General features: G+C 40.9%; 1 protein-coding gene across 2 annotated transcripts in view; it reads left to right on the top strand.

The window, feature by feature from the left end:
- Positions 1-18,483, top strand: part of LRIG2 (leucine rich repeats and immunoglobulin like domains 2) — a 55,388-nt gene that overhangs the window by 21,644 nt on the left and 15,261 nt on the right. For both annotated transcript variants that reach the window (XM_032249726.1, XM_032249727.1), the window contains exons 7-12: positions 443-586; positions 791-934; positions 4,012-4,092; positions 6,144-6,215; positions 6,350-6,418; positions 15,475-15,638. In XM_032249726.1, coding sequence (XP_032105617.1) covers positions 443-586; positions 791-934; positions 4,012-4,092; positions 6,144-6,215; positions 6,350-6,418; positions 15,475-15,638 — 674 coding nt within the window. The remainder of the gene's footprint in view (positions 1-442; positions 587-790; positions 935-4,011; positions 4,093-6,143; positions 6,216-6,349; positions 6,419-15,474; positions 15,639-18,483) is intronic.

The following is an 18,483-nucleotide window of genomic DNA, read 5'->3' as shown; positions in this document are numbered from 1 at the left end:
CAATGCCAAATAGCTAGGACAGTTGTTCTGATTATACAGAGATAAGTTCATTCTTTTCCTGCTGACTGATGTCAAATAAGTATACACAAAACCTTTAAAGTTTTGCTGGCTAACTGATAATTTTTCAGATAATTCTTACAAACTTCTCATCTAAAAAGTTTATATTCTCTTCATGTTTTGGCTAATGAAAATTACAGAATTTATCCAAACAGGTATACTATAGCACTTGGCCTGCTGGTTTTGTACAGCTGATATTTTAGACAGTCTTACTACCTTTTAGCACTAAATCTTAAGTAAGTTACACATTTTTATTGAATAGAATTGGTCAGCTCAGTTGGGTTAAACAAAGATATATGCTTCTCTGGGAAAAACTTAAGATTTAAAACTATAATTATTGAACTGCCTTGTTTTGGAATGTATTTTCTTCTCTTTAATTCTGCAGAGAACTGGAACACAATAACCTTACACGAGTGAACAAGGGGTGGTTATATGGCTTGCGAATGTTACAACAGCTTTATGTGAGCCAAAATGCTATTGAAAGAATCAGCCCTGATGCATGGGAGTTCTGCCAAAGACTATCTGAACTGTAAGTGTTGGACAGCATTTCAGTCGAGGCTGTGAGACTAGAGCAGATTGGAATAAATCATTCCCATGGCCAGTAATGAGATGTAGCATCCCTCTTGACTAGAAATTTGTAGAAAGCTCTAAATTTACCACATAGATATAATAAGAATTTTCAGTTGAACCAAAATACAGTGAATTCCTTACTTTCCATATTTCCCTTTTTCAGTGATTTGTCCTATAACCAGCTGACCCACCTGGATGAATCTGCCTTTGTTGGTCTGAGCTTATTGGAGAGATTGAATTTAGGAGACAACAGAGTCACTCATATTGCTGATGGTGTATTTAGGTTTCTTTCTAATCTTCAGACATTGTAAGTATATCCATTCTCTTTTTTGGTTGTTGCTACTGATTTTTTTTAGCACAATATTGCTACTGATTTTTTTTAGCACAATAAAGCAAATTAATTAAAACAACTAATCACTCTGCAAATTATGTATGCTAATATTTTGTGGTTCTTCTGTTCTATGCCTCGGAGCAAGACAGTCTTACTTGTCTCCATCCTCATAAAAATCCCAAGCCTGTAGTAGGCAATTCAGTTCACAGTTTAATTCTGAGTGAATCCCCTAAACCCCAAAGTGTGTCTTATTGTGTTAGTTGCTATGGAATAAAACACAGTTGCTAGTGTCAGGAATGTAGTCATTTTCTTGTTCCTTTGACCTTGACAATACACCAGAACTACTAGTTCTCATTCAGAAGGATGCAGGATGTGTAGTGGGAACTGCCGTGGTAGGATACCAGTTCACTGTTACTGGTTTGCTACCTGACTTTGGACAAAAGAAACTGTTATTTGATATGTGGCAGGTGTTTTCAAATAGTAGGATAATACTGCTTTTTTCCATATTAGGATGCTGAGGTTCAGAGAAATTTAAATGATTTGCTCAAAGTCACATAGCTTATAAATGTTGGGCCTGAATCAGAACCCAGGTCTGTTTGATGCTAAAGCTCATGTCCATTTTATCATACCATCAGAGAAACAAAATCACTTAGCTTTTCCTGGGCATCATTTTTTTTTCTCTTTCTTTCTTTTTTTTTTTTTTTTTTATAAAGATGGGGTTTCACTATGTTGGTAAGGCTGGTCTTGAACTCCTGACCTTAGGTGATCCGCCCACCTTGGCTTCCAAAGTGCTTGGATTACAGGCGTAAGTCACTACACCCAGCCTTTTTTTTCTCTTTTCCTACAGTGAAGGAAGGATATAGGATTAGATGGTTGCTAAAGGCAATTTCAACTGTACATTTTCGTGGTTCTGTAAGTTATTCAATTTACAGAATGTAAGAATGTGTTTTTATGAACTTTATATACATATATATCTAATTTTGGAATATTTTATTAAATGAAGAGGCATTTTATGAAATATAGTAATCTCAAACACAGGGCAGAATAAAACAAAATTAGTAGAATTTGTAGATTCTTAAGATTCCTGAATAGGGGACTTGGTGTTCATTAGGTTTCAAGTTGAAATGATTCAGAGAAGAGGCAGGTTCCCAACTTGGAGACCAACCATCAGTGAGAGAGAAAACATGATAATTTTGTGAAGGTTATATACATGCACAGGTGTGTATTTGATTTTTTTTTTTTTAACTTCCTTTAGATTTGGCCTTGAAAAATTTACAGCAATTGTATTTTTTCTTATGTTATCAGAAGTGAAACTAGATCAATGCAAACGCAGAAACTTAGATGAAGCTGCAGCCTTTTGGCAGTTGAAGGGATGGCAAACAGGTTATTTGAGTATACCACTGATTTTTACTTTTAGAATTAAAGTTTAGGAAAGTAATAGCAGAAGTAAATTGTTGTGTAATGCCACAGAGATTGTTAAGGCAGAGTTAGGATCAAATCTGGGAAATTCTGGCTTTAGCCTCTTACCAGGGTAGATATAGTTCTTAATTTGTTGAATGTTTTCTATTTATGCTGTGCCGTGGAGGAGGGGGAAAGTCATGAAGAGTTGAGCCATTGGTTCTTTCGTTATTTATTCCTTAATAGAATAAAATGAGCTTTATTAGCTTTTTACTTAAAGATAGCTATTGAAAAGAGGGATTTCCTCTTTACCGCTGATCACACAACTCTACATGTATGTGCCTTATAAAGTAGAAAGCTTTGTGCTTTATTTTATTATGAGATGACTTAAGGAAGCAAAAGTGATTAAATATTTTTAATTCTATGGAAATAATTCTTCTATCGGAACATGATGTGGAACAATTACATTTCCTCTGAGAATGGAACAGTGAATTTTAGAAAATCCATACTTTTCCTTTTAGAGAAAATCTGATGACACTCTAACACATGAGTGTATCATTTTTGCTTCCCATGGGGCATCTTTAATTGCTCTTGAGAGTGAAGCTCTGTATTGATATTACTCTTTGTCAGCCATTGTAAGTTTAAGGTCCCAGGGGAAGGTTTGGGTCACCCAGAAATCCCATTAGTCTGAAATCAGATTTATGAGCCATATACCCTGCATCTTGAAAGCCTCCTGCTTCTTTTCAGGACCCTGTCTATAATTTTTTTTTTTTTTTTTTTGAGATGGAGTCTTGCTCTGTCACCCAGGCAGGAGTGCAATGGTGTGATCACTGCTCACTGCAACCTCCGCCTCCTGGGTGCAAGCAATTCTCCTGCCTCAGCCTCCAGAGCAGCTGGGATCACAGGTGTGCACCACCATGCCTGGCCAATTTTTTGTATTTTTAGTAGAGAAGGGGTTTCACCATATTGGCCAGGCTGTTCTCGAACTCCCGACCTTGTAATCCACCTGCCTCGGCCTTCCAAAGTGCCAGGACCACAGGCATGAGCCACTGCACCCTATAATTTTTAATATGCTAACATAATGAGGGGCTGTTAGCTTGGAAGAGTAATACTTTTAGCAGGTTGCTTTGTCAAGGCCAGCTTAATTCTTAGCTTATAAGAATCAGTTCTTGGCCCGGTGTGGTGGCTCATGCCTGTAATCCCAGCACTTTGGAGACCAAGGCAGGCGGATCATCTGAGGTCAGGAGTTCGAAACCAGCCTGACCAACATGGTGAAACCCTGTCCTACTAAAAATACAAAAATTAACTGGGCATCGTGGCATCTGCCTGTAATCCCAGGATATTGAGGCAGGAGAATTGCTTGAACCCTTGAGGCAGAGATTGCAGTGAGCCAAGATTGCTCCATTGCACTCCAGCCTGGGTAACAATAGCAAAACTCTGTCTTAAAAAAAAAAAAAAAAAAAAAAAGAATCAGTTCTTAGATGTTTATTACAGATACTCCTTAAGAAGCAGAGTTGAGCCTTCATTATAAATAACTGTTAAAGTAAGGATCAGAATTAGCATGTGTACCTTGACGTCACCATGCCAGGATGCTACTCAGTGTTGCCGTGGTTGTGTTGACTAACATAACCTGTCTTTCTCTGACGTTTCTGTAGAGACTTAAGAAACAATGAAATTTCATGGGCCATAGAAGATGCTAGTGAAGCTTTTGCTGGACTCACAAGTCTCACTAAATTGTATGTATTTATAATATTTATATGTGTCTACAAAGGTATATTTTCAAGAACCAGCTGTAAACATGATTGAATTATGTTTATTTGATATGGCTAGAAAGTTTGAGCTTTCTGATACTCTGGGAGCTTTGTGGGTTTTTTTTGTTTGTTTTTTTTGAGACAGAGTCTCACTCTGCATCCCATGCTGGAGTGCAGTGGCAAGATCTCAGCTCACTGCAACCTCCACCTCCCAGGTCTCGGTTCAAGCAATTCTCCAGCCTCCGTCTCCCGAGTAGCTGGGATTACAGGCATGTGCCACTATGCCCAGCCAATTTTTCTATTTTTAGTAGAGACCGGATTTCACCATGTTGTACAGGCTGGCCTTGAACTCCTGACCTCGTGATCTGCCTGCCTTGGCCTTGCAAAGTGCTGGGATTACAAGAGTGAGCCACCACACTCAGCTGGGGTTTTTTTTTTTTTGAGACAGGGTCTTGCTCTGTCACCCAGGCTGGAGTGCTGTGATCACAGCTCACAACAGCCTCACTTCCTGGGCTCAAGTAATCTCCTGCCTTGGCCTCCTAAGGAGCTAGGACTAAAAGTGTATATCACCATGCCCAGCTAATTAAAAAAAATTTTTTTTGGTAGAGAAGGAGTCTCACTATATTGCCCAGGCTGGTGTTGCCTGGGCTCAAGTGATCTTCCCACTTTGGCCTCCCAAAGTGCTGGGATTATAGGCATGAGCCACCATGCCCATCTAGTTTTTTTGTTTTTGTGTTTCTTGTTGTCGTTGGGGAACTTTTTGTTGAAAAAGCATTCCTATGGACACTTAAAGAGAAATTATTTATGGAAGTAGAATTACTATTCAAGTAATAGGAATGCATTGAGAAAGTAGAGTAACCTCTTGGTAGTATATGTTTTTGTTTTGTTTTGTTTTGTTTTGTTTTGTTTTTGAGATGGGGTCTTGCTCTGTTGCCCAGGCTGGTGTGCAGTGGAGTACTCTCGGCGGTACTCCAACCTCTGTCTCCTGGGTTCAAGAGATTCTCCTGCCTCAGCCTCCCAAGTAGCTGGGATTACAGGCATGTGCCACTATGCCCAGCTAATTTTTGTATTTTTAGTAGAGTCGGGGTTTCACCATGTTGGTCAGGCTGGTCTCAAACTCCTGAACTTCTGATCTGCCTGCCTTGGCCTCCCAAAGTGCTGGGATTACAGGCGTGAGTCACCGCACCTGGCCAGTAATCTGTTTAATTTGTAATTTGTTTAATTGTATTAGATTTATGAGTAATTTATCTAGCAGAGGTAGAGAATTCTCTTACATAAGATTTTAGATCTTCTCCCATGAGAAGAATTTATCCAAAGGTTCACACTTATCTTAATTTCTTTGTTCTGACAATCTTTTGCTAAGAAGGAAGACATGAGGGATATAATCAAATTTAGCATCTGAAAATTATCAGTTTATCCGTGGTCAGGATGGTTGTTCATAGGTACCTCGTTGAGCTCTAACATCTTGATAGACGACTTTATGCTATGTTTTGCATTGATTAATAATTAAATTTTATAACTTTCTAAAAAATGCATGTTCTCATCAAATTGTACACATTAAATATATGTAATTTTTTGTATATCACTTGTATTCCAGTAAAGCTGTTAAATATACAAAAAAGCACATTAAGGCCGGGCGCAGTGGCTCAAGCCTGTAATCCCAGCACTTTGGGAGGCCGAGGCGGGTGGATCACGAGGTCAAGAGATCGAGACCATCCTGGTCAACATGGTGAAACCCCGTCTCTACTAAAAAAAATACAAAAAATTGGCTGGGCATGGTGGCGCGTGCCTGTAGTCCCAGCTACTCAGGAGGCTGAGACAGGAGAATTGCCTGAACCCAGGAAGCGGAGGTGGCGGTGAGTCGAGATCGCGCCATTGCAGTCCAGCCTGGGTAACATGAGTGAAACTCCGTCTCAAAAAAAAAAAAAAAAAAAAAAAGCACATTAAGCTTATTTTCGCTTTTTATAACTAAATGTTTAATGAATTTAATTTTATTTAGTGGAGAGTTTTCTTAGAAAGATCTGTTTATATTTCAGAATCTTACAAGGAAACCAGATTAAGTCGATAACAAAGAAAGCATTCATTGGTCTTGAATCCCTGGAGCATCTGTAAGTATTTTGCATACATTTTTCTTACTCTATAAAAATCTTTGCTATTAGCAGAGGTTTTCATGATCATGTAAAGTGTTTATGTAACTTGACTATAGAAATGGTGACTAATGTTTAATTTCTCTTTATTTCAGAGATTTGAACAATAATGCTATAATGTCTATCCAAGAAAATGCTTTTTCTCAGACTCATTTGAAAGAACTGTAAGTAACTTGTCTTTTTAAAATCACCAATTGGATTACTGTTCCTGCTTGTTGTGTTTAAGGTGTGATGGGAGTGACCCAAGTTATTTCCAAAAGCACCACAGTTCAGGCAGGAAAAAAGAAAGTATTAATACTCAGTTGTTTTAGTGGCTGGAGTTAATTTTAAAATACCCAACATTGAAAAGCTCAGAATGTGTGGCACCAAGACATTCTGTTTTGCCTGTTCTACCAATGCTTATAATTAGGAGACCTTATCGCTGCTCCTTGTGCTTTATGTATACCCTACTGTTCCTTTTTGGATTATCAGAAACGTGTTACCAGTTCTTAACACCTTGTGTGGGTTACAATAAAGGTATTAGGTGATTTTGTTTTATAGTTTCTGTGGTGATTTAACAGTATAATTTGTCAGAGAAGATGTCTCTAACCTATTCAAAGTACTAAAATGTCAAAATAGACAAATATGTGTGTATGTATCATTTTATGCCCTTTTTCATTCATGAGTTTTAAAAATTGCTGTTACTGCCGGGCACGGTGGCTCACGCTTGTAATCCCAGCACTTTGGGAGGCTGAGGTCAGGGGTTTCAGACCAGCCTGACCAACATGGTGAAACCCCATCTCTACTTAAAAATACAAAAATAAGCTGGGCATGGTGGTGCGTACCTGTAATCCTAGCTACTTGGGAGGCTGAGGCAGGAGAATTGCTTGAACCCGGGAGGTGGAGGTTGTGGTGAGCTGAAAGCGCACCGTAGTACTCCAACTTGGGCAACAGAGCGAGACCCTGTCTCAAAAAAAAAATTGCTGTTACTGGTTTTGCAATTGGGGTTAGCTGGCCATTGGTATGTATTATTTTTTTGGAGACAGAGTCTTGCTCTATCTCCCAGGCTGGAGTGCAGTAGCGTGATCTTGGCTTACTGCAACCTCTGCCTCCTAGGTTCAAGCGATTCTCCTGCCTCAGCCTCCCCAATAGCTGGGATTACAGGCGAATGCCACCATGGCCGGTTAATTTTTGTGTATTTTTTTTTTTTTTTTTTTGAGAGGGTGTTTCGCTCTTGTTACCCAGGCTGTAGTGCAATGGCGCGATCTCGGCTCACCGCAACCTCCGCCTCCTGGATTCAGGCAATTCTCCTGCCTCAGCCTCCTGAGTAGCTGGGATTACAGGCACGTGCCACCATGCCCAGCTGATTTTTTTGTATTTTTAGTAGAGACGGGGTTTTACCATGTTGACCAGGATGGTCTCGATCTCTTGACCTCGTGATCCACCCGCCTCGGCCTCCCCAAGTGCTGGGATTACAGGCTTGAGCCACCGCGCCTGGCCAATTTTTGTGTTTTTTAGTAGAGACGGGGTTTCGCTTTGTTGGCCAGGCTGGTCTTGAATGCCTGACCTCAGGTGATTTGCCTGCCTCAGCCTCCCAAAGTGCTGGGATTATAGGCATGAGCCACTGCGCCCGCCCTGGTATTATTTTTAAACTCTATTGATTCAGATATGCAGTTAGGGTTAAGAACCACTAGAATATAGAAATTATTTTGCTTTGCCTGGGAAGCTACTGAAAGGATACTCTGTAGAACAGAATTGGTTGATGACAAGATAAGGATAGAAATGCAGAATAAGCATTGAGAAACTTTTAGAGCAATTTGACATTACTGTGACACTTTGTTGTAGTTTATAAAAGTATTGGACTGTAGTGGGTTGGAAATTTAAAAGACTGGTCCTTACCATGGATAATTTGAGATGCACCGGAAATGTGTGAGTTTTCAAACTGCCTAGGGTTCAAATCCTTACTCCATTCTTTGCAACTGTGTGATAGTGGCAAATTGTTTAGCCTAAGACTCAGTTTCTGGTCCCAAAATGGAAATAGCACCTCCCTCAGGGTTATTGAAGATAAAATGAGATAACTTGTTTACTCAAATATTTATTCATCATCTGCTATGTCGGGTACTCTTTTGGATGCTGAAAACGGTAGTGAACAAGAGTCTCTGTACTCATAGCATATCACAATACTGGTGAGAAAGATAAATAATAAACCAGTAGATACATAATATCTCATCAGGCAACACGTTCTAAGGAAAAATAAAACTAGGTCAAAGGTATGGAGAGTGTTGGGGATTGCTGTTTTAGATAAAGTAGTGAGGGGAAAGTCTTCTGAAGATACAGCATTTGAACCAGGACCTTAATGAAATGGCACACCATGTGAACACTGAGCAAATGGCTTCCCAGGAGCAAGGAATAGCAAGTAAACTGAGATGAGAGAGTTAAGCAGAGTAGAGTAATTAAATAGCCACAACTTTTTTGATATTAATCATATTATTTCTCATTAGTTGTTCTCTTTATTTGTTCCAGGGAAATCAATTTATTATCAAGAGATTTTTTTTTTTAATCCCAAACTGCTTTGTTCTAACTTACCTTTTTTTATTTTTGAGACTGAGTCTCTCTCTGTCACCCGGGCTGTAGCGCAGTGGTGCCATCTTGGCTCACTACAACCACTGCCTCCCAGGTTCAAGCGATTCTCTTGTCTCAGCCTCCCCAGTAGCTAGGATTACGGGCGCCCACCACCACGCACAGCTGATTTTTGTATTTTTAGTAGAGACGGGGTTTCACCATGTTGGCCAGGCTGGTCTCGAACGCCTGACCTTAGGTGATCCACCCCCCTTAGCCTCCCAAAGTGCTTGGATTACAGGTGTGAGCCACTGCACTGGGCACCTTTTTTGTTGTTATTGTAAAGCATATGGAATTTACAGTTCTAATAGGTCCAACAATAAAATTATATTCCTTTTTTTTTTTTTTTTTTTTAAAGAGAGAGTTAGGAGGCAGATTGTAATAAACCATTAGGAATTAGGATTTTTGCTTTCTTAAATGCACTTGGAAACTGGAAGGTTTTGAGAAAATGCTCAGCACAGATCTTGGCACAGAGTAGAAGTTGAATAATATTAACAATAAAAATTCAAATGTTATGAAAATCATCATTAGTTATTTTCTGCCAGATTTTTAAAGTGGATTTTTTGATCTGTTGAGATATTTTGAGTTATTTCTCCTAGGCTTAGTTTAATTATAAGTTGTAACTTACTATAAATCAGTATATCCCTTCCCCCTCCCCCTCCCTTTTTTTTTTTTTTTTTTTTTGCCAGTGATAACCTGAAGGCCAGCAACTGTTGTTATGAGAACTCAGCTTAACATAAAATTTAAACAGTAGGTAAAAGCAAATATTGTAGTTTCAATCTTCAGAGAGTCATTTTGTAATTTGGGAGTTGTGACAAAGATTCTGTGTGTAACCAAACTTTAGGCAAGCCCTTAAACCTCCTAGGCCTAACTCTGTAAAATCCAATTTTAGCACAAACCCTGTAAAACCACTTTAGCAAGAACCCTTCCTCATTGTAGGTCATCCCCGGCAAAGGTCTGATCACCCTGGCCTGTCTTCATCAAGAATCCTGCTAGGGTTTAGCCAGAGCACCACTACTCTGGATGTTATTTCTTCATAATTTTACATCCACTGAACAGGATGAAGGCAAACCCACCTTGCTTCTTGACTATACCTGCCCATGCTGTTTCCCTACTGTCTCTGCCTCACTGAGTTGAGCCTGGTCTCTCTCCCCAGCTGCAATATCACATTGCCATGGTCCCTGTATCTACTGAGATGATCCTGAATGAAGTCTACCTTACCATGCTTTAACAAGAATCACTGAGTAATTTTTTATTTAACAGCTGTGGTGCTGTGACTCCGATAGGATCAGATTCATCATTGGACCCCCGGACCTCTCACCCAGGACTCCAGGTGTGCACCTTTGAAGCCTTTGTCTTCACTCCTGACTGATAGATCGGGGATCCAATGGTGAGTCAGACTAATGAACCATTGCTCCGGACAAACATCCGTTGAAGCTGGTAAGGAAAGATTTCGATTCTCAAGATTGTGAATATATTCTCTGAAGTTGGGGTAGAGGCCAGACTTCTTTTGAAAGACCTCCTGGGCTTGAAGGCTTCTTCCTGGCTCTCTTTCCGGAGTGGGGTTTATTTCCTGATTCCCTGGACTGAAAGTCCTTGGAACTCTGTGAGGCTACTCTGTTCTCTGATGGATCCTTCTTCTCCCATAGCAACTTCTCTGGCATCTGAATCCCCTCTTTTTGAACCCCTGCTGACTATATTGCTCCACCACTTGTTCTGTCCATCTCCTCCTCATTGGACCTTTATTGGACTCTTTGGGATACTTAACATCTCCCCAGACTGGATCCTGTAAGCTCTCTTTCTTCCCATTGCTACTGCTCCTTTTTCCTCCTCTTACCACCTTTAATGTTCCCTCTGGTTCCCCTGAGCCCTTTGATACGACTCCCTTCAAATCCTTGCATCCTCCATCCATCTGTCCACCCACTGCTAGACTTTTTCCTTCCCACTCTGGACTCTTAGTCACTTGGACTTTAGGCCCCCTACCCTCCCTTGGGATCTCTCAGGGGGACTCAGGGACTCCCAAAAGTAATGACTTGAGGTTGAAAAGGAAAAAGAATAATTCGAAATAGACTAAGCATTTTATCTATACTCAGATGGGCTTTGGAGATATCCAGACAGCTGAAGACAGCTGTGTCTTCAGCCTCCATAAATTACACATCAGGGCAAAAGAAAAATCTTTTTTTTTTTTTTTTGAGATAGAGTCTCCCTCTGTCACCCAGCTGAAGTGCAGTGGCACGATCTTGGCTCCCTGCATCCTCAGCCTCCCGAGTTTAAGCAGTTCTTCTGCCTCAGCCTCCTAGAGTAGCTGGGATTACTGGCGCCCAGCACCATGCCCAGTTAATTTTTGTATCTTTTGAAAAGCAGAGTGACCTCATCCAATTTATGTTTTCTTAGGTATAATATAAGCTGGACTCATAAGACTTGGGCTCATATCCTAACTCTACTATTTATTTTAGACATGATACTGAATGTATCTAAAATCTCAGTTTCTTCTTTGGAAAGACCAAAAAAAAAAATCTGAGTTTCCATTTCTAGAAAATGGAATTGAAAATGAATGCCTACCTCATTGGCCGGGCATGGTGGCTCACACCTGTAATCCCAGCACTTTGGGAGGCCGAGGTGGGCGGATCACAAGGTCAGGGGTTCGAGATCAGTCTGGCCAACATGGTGAAACCCCATCTCTATTAAAAATACAAAAAATTAGCTGGATGTAGTGGCAGGCGCCTGTAGTCCCAGCTACTTGGGAGGCTGAGTCAGAAGAATCGCTTGAACCCAGGAGGTGGAGGTTGCAGTGAGCCAAGATTGCGTCACTGCACTCCAGCCTGGGTGAAAGTGTGAGACTGTCTCAAAAAAGAAAATACCTAGCTCAACTGGGCATGGTGGCTCACACCTGTAATCCCAGCACTTTGGGAGGCTGGGGCAGGTGGATCACAAAGTCAGGAGTTTGAGACTAGCCTGGCCAATATGGAGAAACCCCATCTCTACTAAAAATACAAAAATTAGCTGGGCGTGATGGTGTGTGCCTGTAGTCCCAGCTACTCAGGAGGCTGAGGTAGGAGAATCACTTGAACCTGGGAGGTTGTGGTGAGCCAAGATTGTGCCACTGCATTCCAGCCTGCGTGACAGAGTGAGACTTGGTCTCAAAAAAAAAGGAAAATGCCTACCTTAAAAATTTTTTTTAAATAAAGTATTTAGGCCAGGCGCAGTGGCTTATGCCTGTAACCCTGGCACTTTGGGAGGCCAAGGCAGGTGGATTACTTGAGGTCAAGAGTTTGAGACCAGCCTGGCCAACATGGGGAAACCCGTCTCTGTTAAAAATGCAAAAATTAGCTGGGCTTGGTGGTACATGCCTGTAATCCCAGCTACTTGGGAGACTGAGGCATGAAAATTGCTTGAACCTGGGGGGCTGAGGGTGCAGCGAGCCGAGATTGTGCTGCCAGTGTACTCTGGCCTGGGTGATAGAGTGAGACTCCATCTCAAAAAAAAAAGTGTTTAACACAATGTCTGGCCACAGACAACACTTAATTCACAGTAGCTATCATCACTTCTGTTTCTTTTACTTCTTTCCATTCTTCACATACTAACCAACCCTGACCATAAGTAATTAACACAGTATACAGTTTTCTCTCAAGAAGTATGTGGATAGATTATACTAAAATATTACTAGTGGTTGTCTTTGAGTAGTGAGGATTTGGAGGGCTTTCTCTCCCTCTTGGTTTAATGGTACTTTCTAATTTTCTACTGTAATTATATAATTTTAATGGAAAATATTTTAAAATTTATATGCAGCTTTTTCATACAGTTCCTATTATTGATGCAAAGCCCTATCGGGAATATCAAAAAGTACAAAGGAGATTTTAATAAATGTTGACCCAAAAAATATTACAAATAGGACTTTTAAAGTAACCAAAAGCAGCCGGGTATGTTGGCTCACACCTGTAATCCCAGCACTTTGGGAGGCTGAGGTGGGTGGATCATGAGGTCAGGAGAAGGAGACGACCCTGGCTAACACGGTGAAACCCCATCTCTTCTGAAAATACGAGAAATTACCCAGATGTGGTGGCACGCACCTGTAGTCCCAGCTACTTGGGAGGCTGAGGCAGGAGAATCACTTGAACCCAGGAGGTGGAGTTGCCATGAGCAGAGATCAAGCCACTGTACCATAGCCTGGGAGACAGAGCAAGACTCCGTCTCAAAAAAAAAAAAAAAAAAAAAAAAGTAATCAGAAGCAACCAACAATTCTCAGTGAAAAAGTTGCATTAGAGCCAGGCATGGTAGCTCATACTTGTGATCCCAGATACTCAGGAGGCTCAGGTGAGAGGATCCTCTGAGTCCAGGGAGATCAGCCTGGGCAACACAGCGAATTCGTGTCTCAAAACACAGTTGCATTAAAGTTCCTGCAATAGCAGTTTGTTCAAACCAACTGTTAGGAAAAAATTACTCAATGAAACTTGTTAAAGCATTATAAAAGCATGATAATCTTTGCCAGTGCCTCCTCTTGTTCAGTAACATTATAAGTCAACTTTGAACAATCGAACAATTTAAGTCAATTTTCTCATTTTTAGAAATTGAAACTTCTGTGGAATCAGATCTTAGATACTTTATGCCAAACATTAAAACTTGATGAGGATTTAATCGTGCACATAAAGCAAGTTCTCAAAATCATTTACTTTCCCTCCTAAGTGGATGGGACATTTAAAGGGTCACTGAAAGAAAATACCGATTTTTCAGATATGTTCTATAGGCTTATAAACCACAAGTACTTTTTCAGTGTTCTTAAGTTTAGATTGCCTTACACATTGTCATAGTGCTGAAGTTTTGTTTTGTTTTTTTAGACAGAGTCTAACTCTGTTTCCCAGGCTGGAGTGCAGTGGTATGATCTTGGTCACTGCAGCCTCTGCCTCCTGGGTTCAAGCGATTCTCCCACCTCAGCCTCCCGAGTAGCTGGGATTACAGGGACCTGCCACCATGCTCAGCTAACTTTTCTATTTTTAGTAAAGACAGGTTTTTACCATGTTGGCCAGGCTGGTCTCGAACTCCTGACCTCAGGTAATCCGCCCACCTCGGCCTCCTAAAGTGCAGGGATTATAGGTATGAGCTCCCATGCCCAGCCTAGTGCTGAAGTGTTTTTAGTCTCGATACAATTATTTGAAAATAATTATATGCTGTCTACAACAAAGATCTCTCAATGCTCCAATATATGTAGTAAGTGTTTCTCCATACTTTTGTGGGAAAACATTTAAACCCAAAAAATTTAAAGGAGGGTACAGTTAATACCATATACCCTTTATCTGGATTCACCAATTGTTAACTTGCTAAATTTGTTATGTATTTGCCTTCCTCTTCCTCTCTCATTTTAGCTTTTGCTCTCTCTCTACGTGTACACACACACACACACACACACACACACACACACACACGCATATATGTATATACACATACACAGTTTTTTTTGCTGACCATTTAAAAGTTGCAGCCATGATGACACTTCATGCCTAAATATCCCAGCATGCATTTTTTTGTTATTTTTTTCCAGCATGCATTTTTTAAGAACAAATACATTTTCTTTTTCTTTTTCTTTTTCTTTTTTTTTTTTTTTTTTTTTTTGAGACGGAGTTTTGCTTCTGTTACCCAGACTGGAGTGCAATGGCGCGATCTCGGCTCACCGCAACCTCCGCCTCCTGGGTTCAGGCAATTCTCCTGCCTCAGCCTCCTGAGTAGCTGGGATTACAGGCATGCGCCACCATGCCCAGCTGATTTTTTGTAGTTTTAGTAGAGACGGGGTTTCACCATGTTGACCAGGATGGTCTCGATCTCTTGACCTCGTGATCCACCCGCCTCGGCCTCTCAAAGTGCTGTGATTACAGGCGTGAGCCACCGCGCCCGACCTACAAATACATTTTCTAATGAAGACATCATCATTATCATACCCAAGGAAGTTAACATTGATAAGATAATATTAACTAATACACAGCCCATACTCAAATTTCCCCAATGTTAAAATAAAAGTCCTTCGTAGATGGTTTTTTTTTTTAAATCAAGAATCACATATTTCATTTGATTGTAATGACTCTTTGGTCATCTGCAAAATAGATCCCTGTTCCCCTTGTTCCTGCTTTTTTTTAGTGTCTTTCATGAGATTTGATATATTTAAAGAATTGCAGCTGAAGTCTCTGTTTTCTCATGATGAGATTTATGTTAAATGTTTTTGGCAAGAACAATGGATAGGTGTGTGATAAGGTCTTTTTTTTTTTTTTTTTGAGACAGAGTTTTGCTTTTGTTGCCCAGGCGGGAGTGCAATGGTGCAATCTCAATTTACCGCAATCTCTGCCTCCTGGCTTCAAGCAATTCTCCTGCCTCAGCCTCCCAAGTAGCTGGGATTTTGGGAATACACCACCATGCCTGGCTAATTTTTGTATTTTTAATAGAGACCGGGTTTCTCCACGTTGATCAGGCTGTTCTTGAACTCCTGCCCTTAGTTGATCCTCCCGCCTTGGCCTTCCAAAGTGCTGAAATTACAGGGGTGAGCTACCGTGTCTGGCCTGTGGTAAGGTTTTAATACTGAAGACGTTTAGAATGAAAAGTAAAACAAAGGACGCTTTTCCTCTTTTCTTTCCTGCAGGATTCTGAACACAAGCAGTTTGCTCTGTGACTGCCATTTGAAGTGGCTGCTTCAATGGCTGGTTGATAATAACTTTCAACATTCTGTGAATGTAAGCTGTGCATATCCTGAATGGCTAGCAGGGCAAAGCATCCTGAATGTGGATCTGAAAGATTTTGTCTGTGGTTTGTATTTTTGTTTTAAAATTTTATTATCTTAACAGAATTAAAAAATTAAACCAAAGTGGTTTTCCACTAGCAATTTTTGTCATCTTACAGTTTTAATTGTCATTAAAAATGATCACAGGTATTTTAATGAATGAAGGCTTTTCTCTTTTAGGTGGATTGTTAACCTTAGGATAAGTATTTGGTAGTCAGATTCCTGAATCAAGCAATATGAGTTTTTTTAATATGAACATTTTTAGTAGATCTTGAAAAGTGCCACCAGGTACTTTCCAAAAAGATAACACTAGTTCAAAGTTGTCACCATCAACTTATGAATATACTGATTCTGTGTGGTTCCTATTTTTTATGCGGTTTTATAACATTAAAGTGGCAGAGTTTTTTTTTTTTTTTTTTCCTTGAGGAGAGAGAGATAGTCATAGGCAAGTTGTCCTGATTCTAGCACTTAAAATTTCAAGTATACTTTTTATTTTATTTTTTGAGGTGAAGTCTTGCTGTGTCACCCAGGCTGGAGTGCAGTAGTCTGATCTCGGCTCACTGCAACTTCCGCCTCCTGGGTTCAAGGTCTTTTCCTGTCTCAGCCTCCTGAGTAGCTGGGATTATAGGCGTGTGCCACCACACTTGGCTAATTTTTTTTTTTTTTTTTTTTTTTGAGATGGACTTTTGCTTTTGTTGCCTAGGCTGCAGTGCAATGGCCTGAACTCAGCTCACCACAACCTCTGCCTCCTGTGTTCAAGAAATTTTCCTGCCTCAGCCTCTTGAGTAGCTGGGATTACAGGCATGCACCACCATGCCGGCTAATTTTGTATTTTTAGTAGAGGTGGGGTTTCTCCACATTCGTCAGGCTGGTCTCTAACTCCCGACCTCAGGTGATCCACTCACCTTAGCCTCCTAAAGTGCTGGGATTACAGGCATAAGCCAACACGCCTGGCCTATTTTTGTATTTGTAGTAGAGACAGGGTTTTGTGCCATGTTGGCCAGGCTAGTCTTGAACTCCTGACCTCAGGTGATCTGCCTGCTGTGGCCTCCCACAGTGCTGGGATTATAGGTGTGAGCCACTGTGCCCAGCCAATTTCAAGTATACTTCTATATTGTTCTTACTCAGAAAATTTTCCTTTACATTTATATTTACTTTAGGCCGGGCACGGTGGCTCACACCTGTAATTCCAGCAATTTGGGAGGTCGAGGGGGGCCGGTCACTTGGGATCAGGATATTGAGACCAGCCTGGCCAACATGATGAAACCCTAACTCTATTAAAAATAAAAAAGTTAGCCGGGCATGGTGGCACATGCCTGTAATCTCACCTTCTTGGGAGGCTGAGGCAGGAGAATTGCTTCAATTGGGAGGCAGAGGTTGCAGTGAGGCAAGATCGTGCCACTGTACTCTAGTCTGGGTGACAGTGAGACTCCATCTCAAAAACAACAAAAAAATGTTCTTTAAAGTGGAATGACTGATTTTTAGCTTTACATAGTAGACCTTTTACATCAGTGTATCTATGTAGCATATCCCTAGTATCTCTGATCGTTTGATGACTTGTATATTGCCAAATCTGTTTTCACAATGTACTTAAAGATGCTTAAAACACTTGGAAGTTCAGGCTCACAAAATACATCCATTGTTTTTACAAATTTTAAAGAAAACAATCTAGTAAAGGTTAAATTCTACTGACATTGCCACACACTCCCTTTTTACCTAGTTTTAAATATAGACATACTGTATATTTTTTCCTCCTCTTCCACTTACTGCTTTTATGGCACAATGAAATGTTATCCAGTGGAGATATTTATATACCAGGCCGGTATATAAATATATTTATATGGTATATATCCAGTTAAGAATTTATATTCCAGGCCAGGTGCAGTGGCTCACGCCTGTAATCCCAGCGCTTTGGGAGGCCAAGGCGGGCAGATCACCTGAGGTTGGGAATTTGAGACCAGCCTGACTAACATGGAGAAACCCCGTCTTTACTAAAAATACAAATTTTTTTTTTTTTTTTTGAGATGGAGTCTCACACTGTTGCTGGGGCTGGAGTACAATGGCGCGATTCCGGCTCACTACATCCTCCGCCTCCTGGGTTCATGCAATTCTCCTGCCTCAGCCTCCCAAGTAGCTGGGATTACAGGTGCACACCACCACACCAGCTAATTTATTGTATTTTTAATAGAGATGGGGTTTCACTATGTTGACCAGACTGGTCCTGAACTCCTGAGCTTGTGATCCGCCCGCCTCGGCCTCCCAAAGTGCTGGGATTACAGGCATGAACCACTGCGTCCAGCCTAAAAGTACAAAATTAGCCAGGTGTGGTGGTGCATGCCTGTGATCCCAGCTATTCAGGAGGCTGAGGCAGGAGAATTGTTTGAACCCCAGAGGCAGAGGTTGTGGTGAGCAGAGATCGCATCGCACCATCACACTGCAGCCTGGGCAACAAGAGCGAAACTCTGTCTCAACGAGAACAAAAAATAAAAATAATTTATGTATCTGCTTCTCTGAATCAGTCCAATAACATTATTAATTATGAATCTAGGCTGGACATGGTGGCTCACACCTGTAATATCAGCATTTTGGGAAGCTGAGGCGGGTGGATCACAAGGTCAGGAGTTCAAGACCAGCCTGGCCAAGATGGTGAAACTCTGTTTCTACTAAAAGTGCCCAAAAAATTAGCTGGGCATGGTGGTGGGCGCCTGTAATCTCAGCTACTCAGAAGCCTCAGGCAGAGAATTGCCTGAACCTAGGAGGCGAAGGTTGCAGTGAGCCAAGATCGTGACACTGCACTTCAGCCAGGATGACAGAGCCAGACTCTGTATCAAAAAAAAAAAAAAAAAATTATGAATCTAAATTTTATTAGCT

Source organism: Sapajus apella, unplaced genomic scaffold (assembly GCF_009761245.1).
Source record: "Sapajus apella isolate SASKATOON/1434 unplaced genomic scaffold, GSC_monkey_1.0 scaffold69, whole genome shotgun sequence".
Taxonomy (NCBI): domain Eukaryota; kingdom Metazoa; phylum Chordata; class Mammalia; order Primates; family Cebidae; genus Sapajus; species Sapajus apella.
The sequence above is the reverse complement of the archived record's forward strand: the minus strand, read 5'-3'. Positions and strand labels throughout refer to the sequence as shown.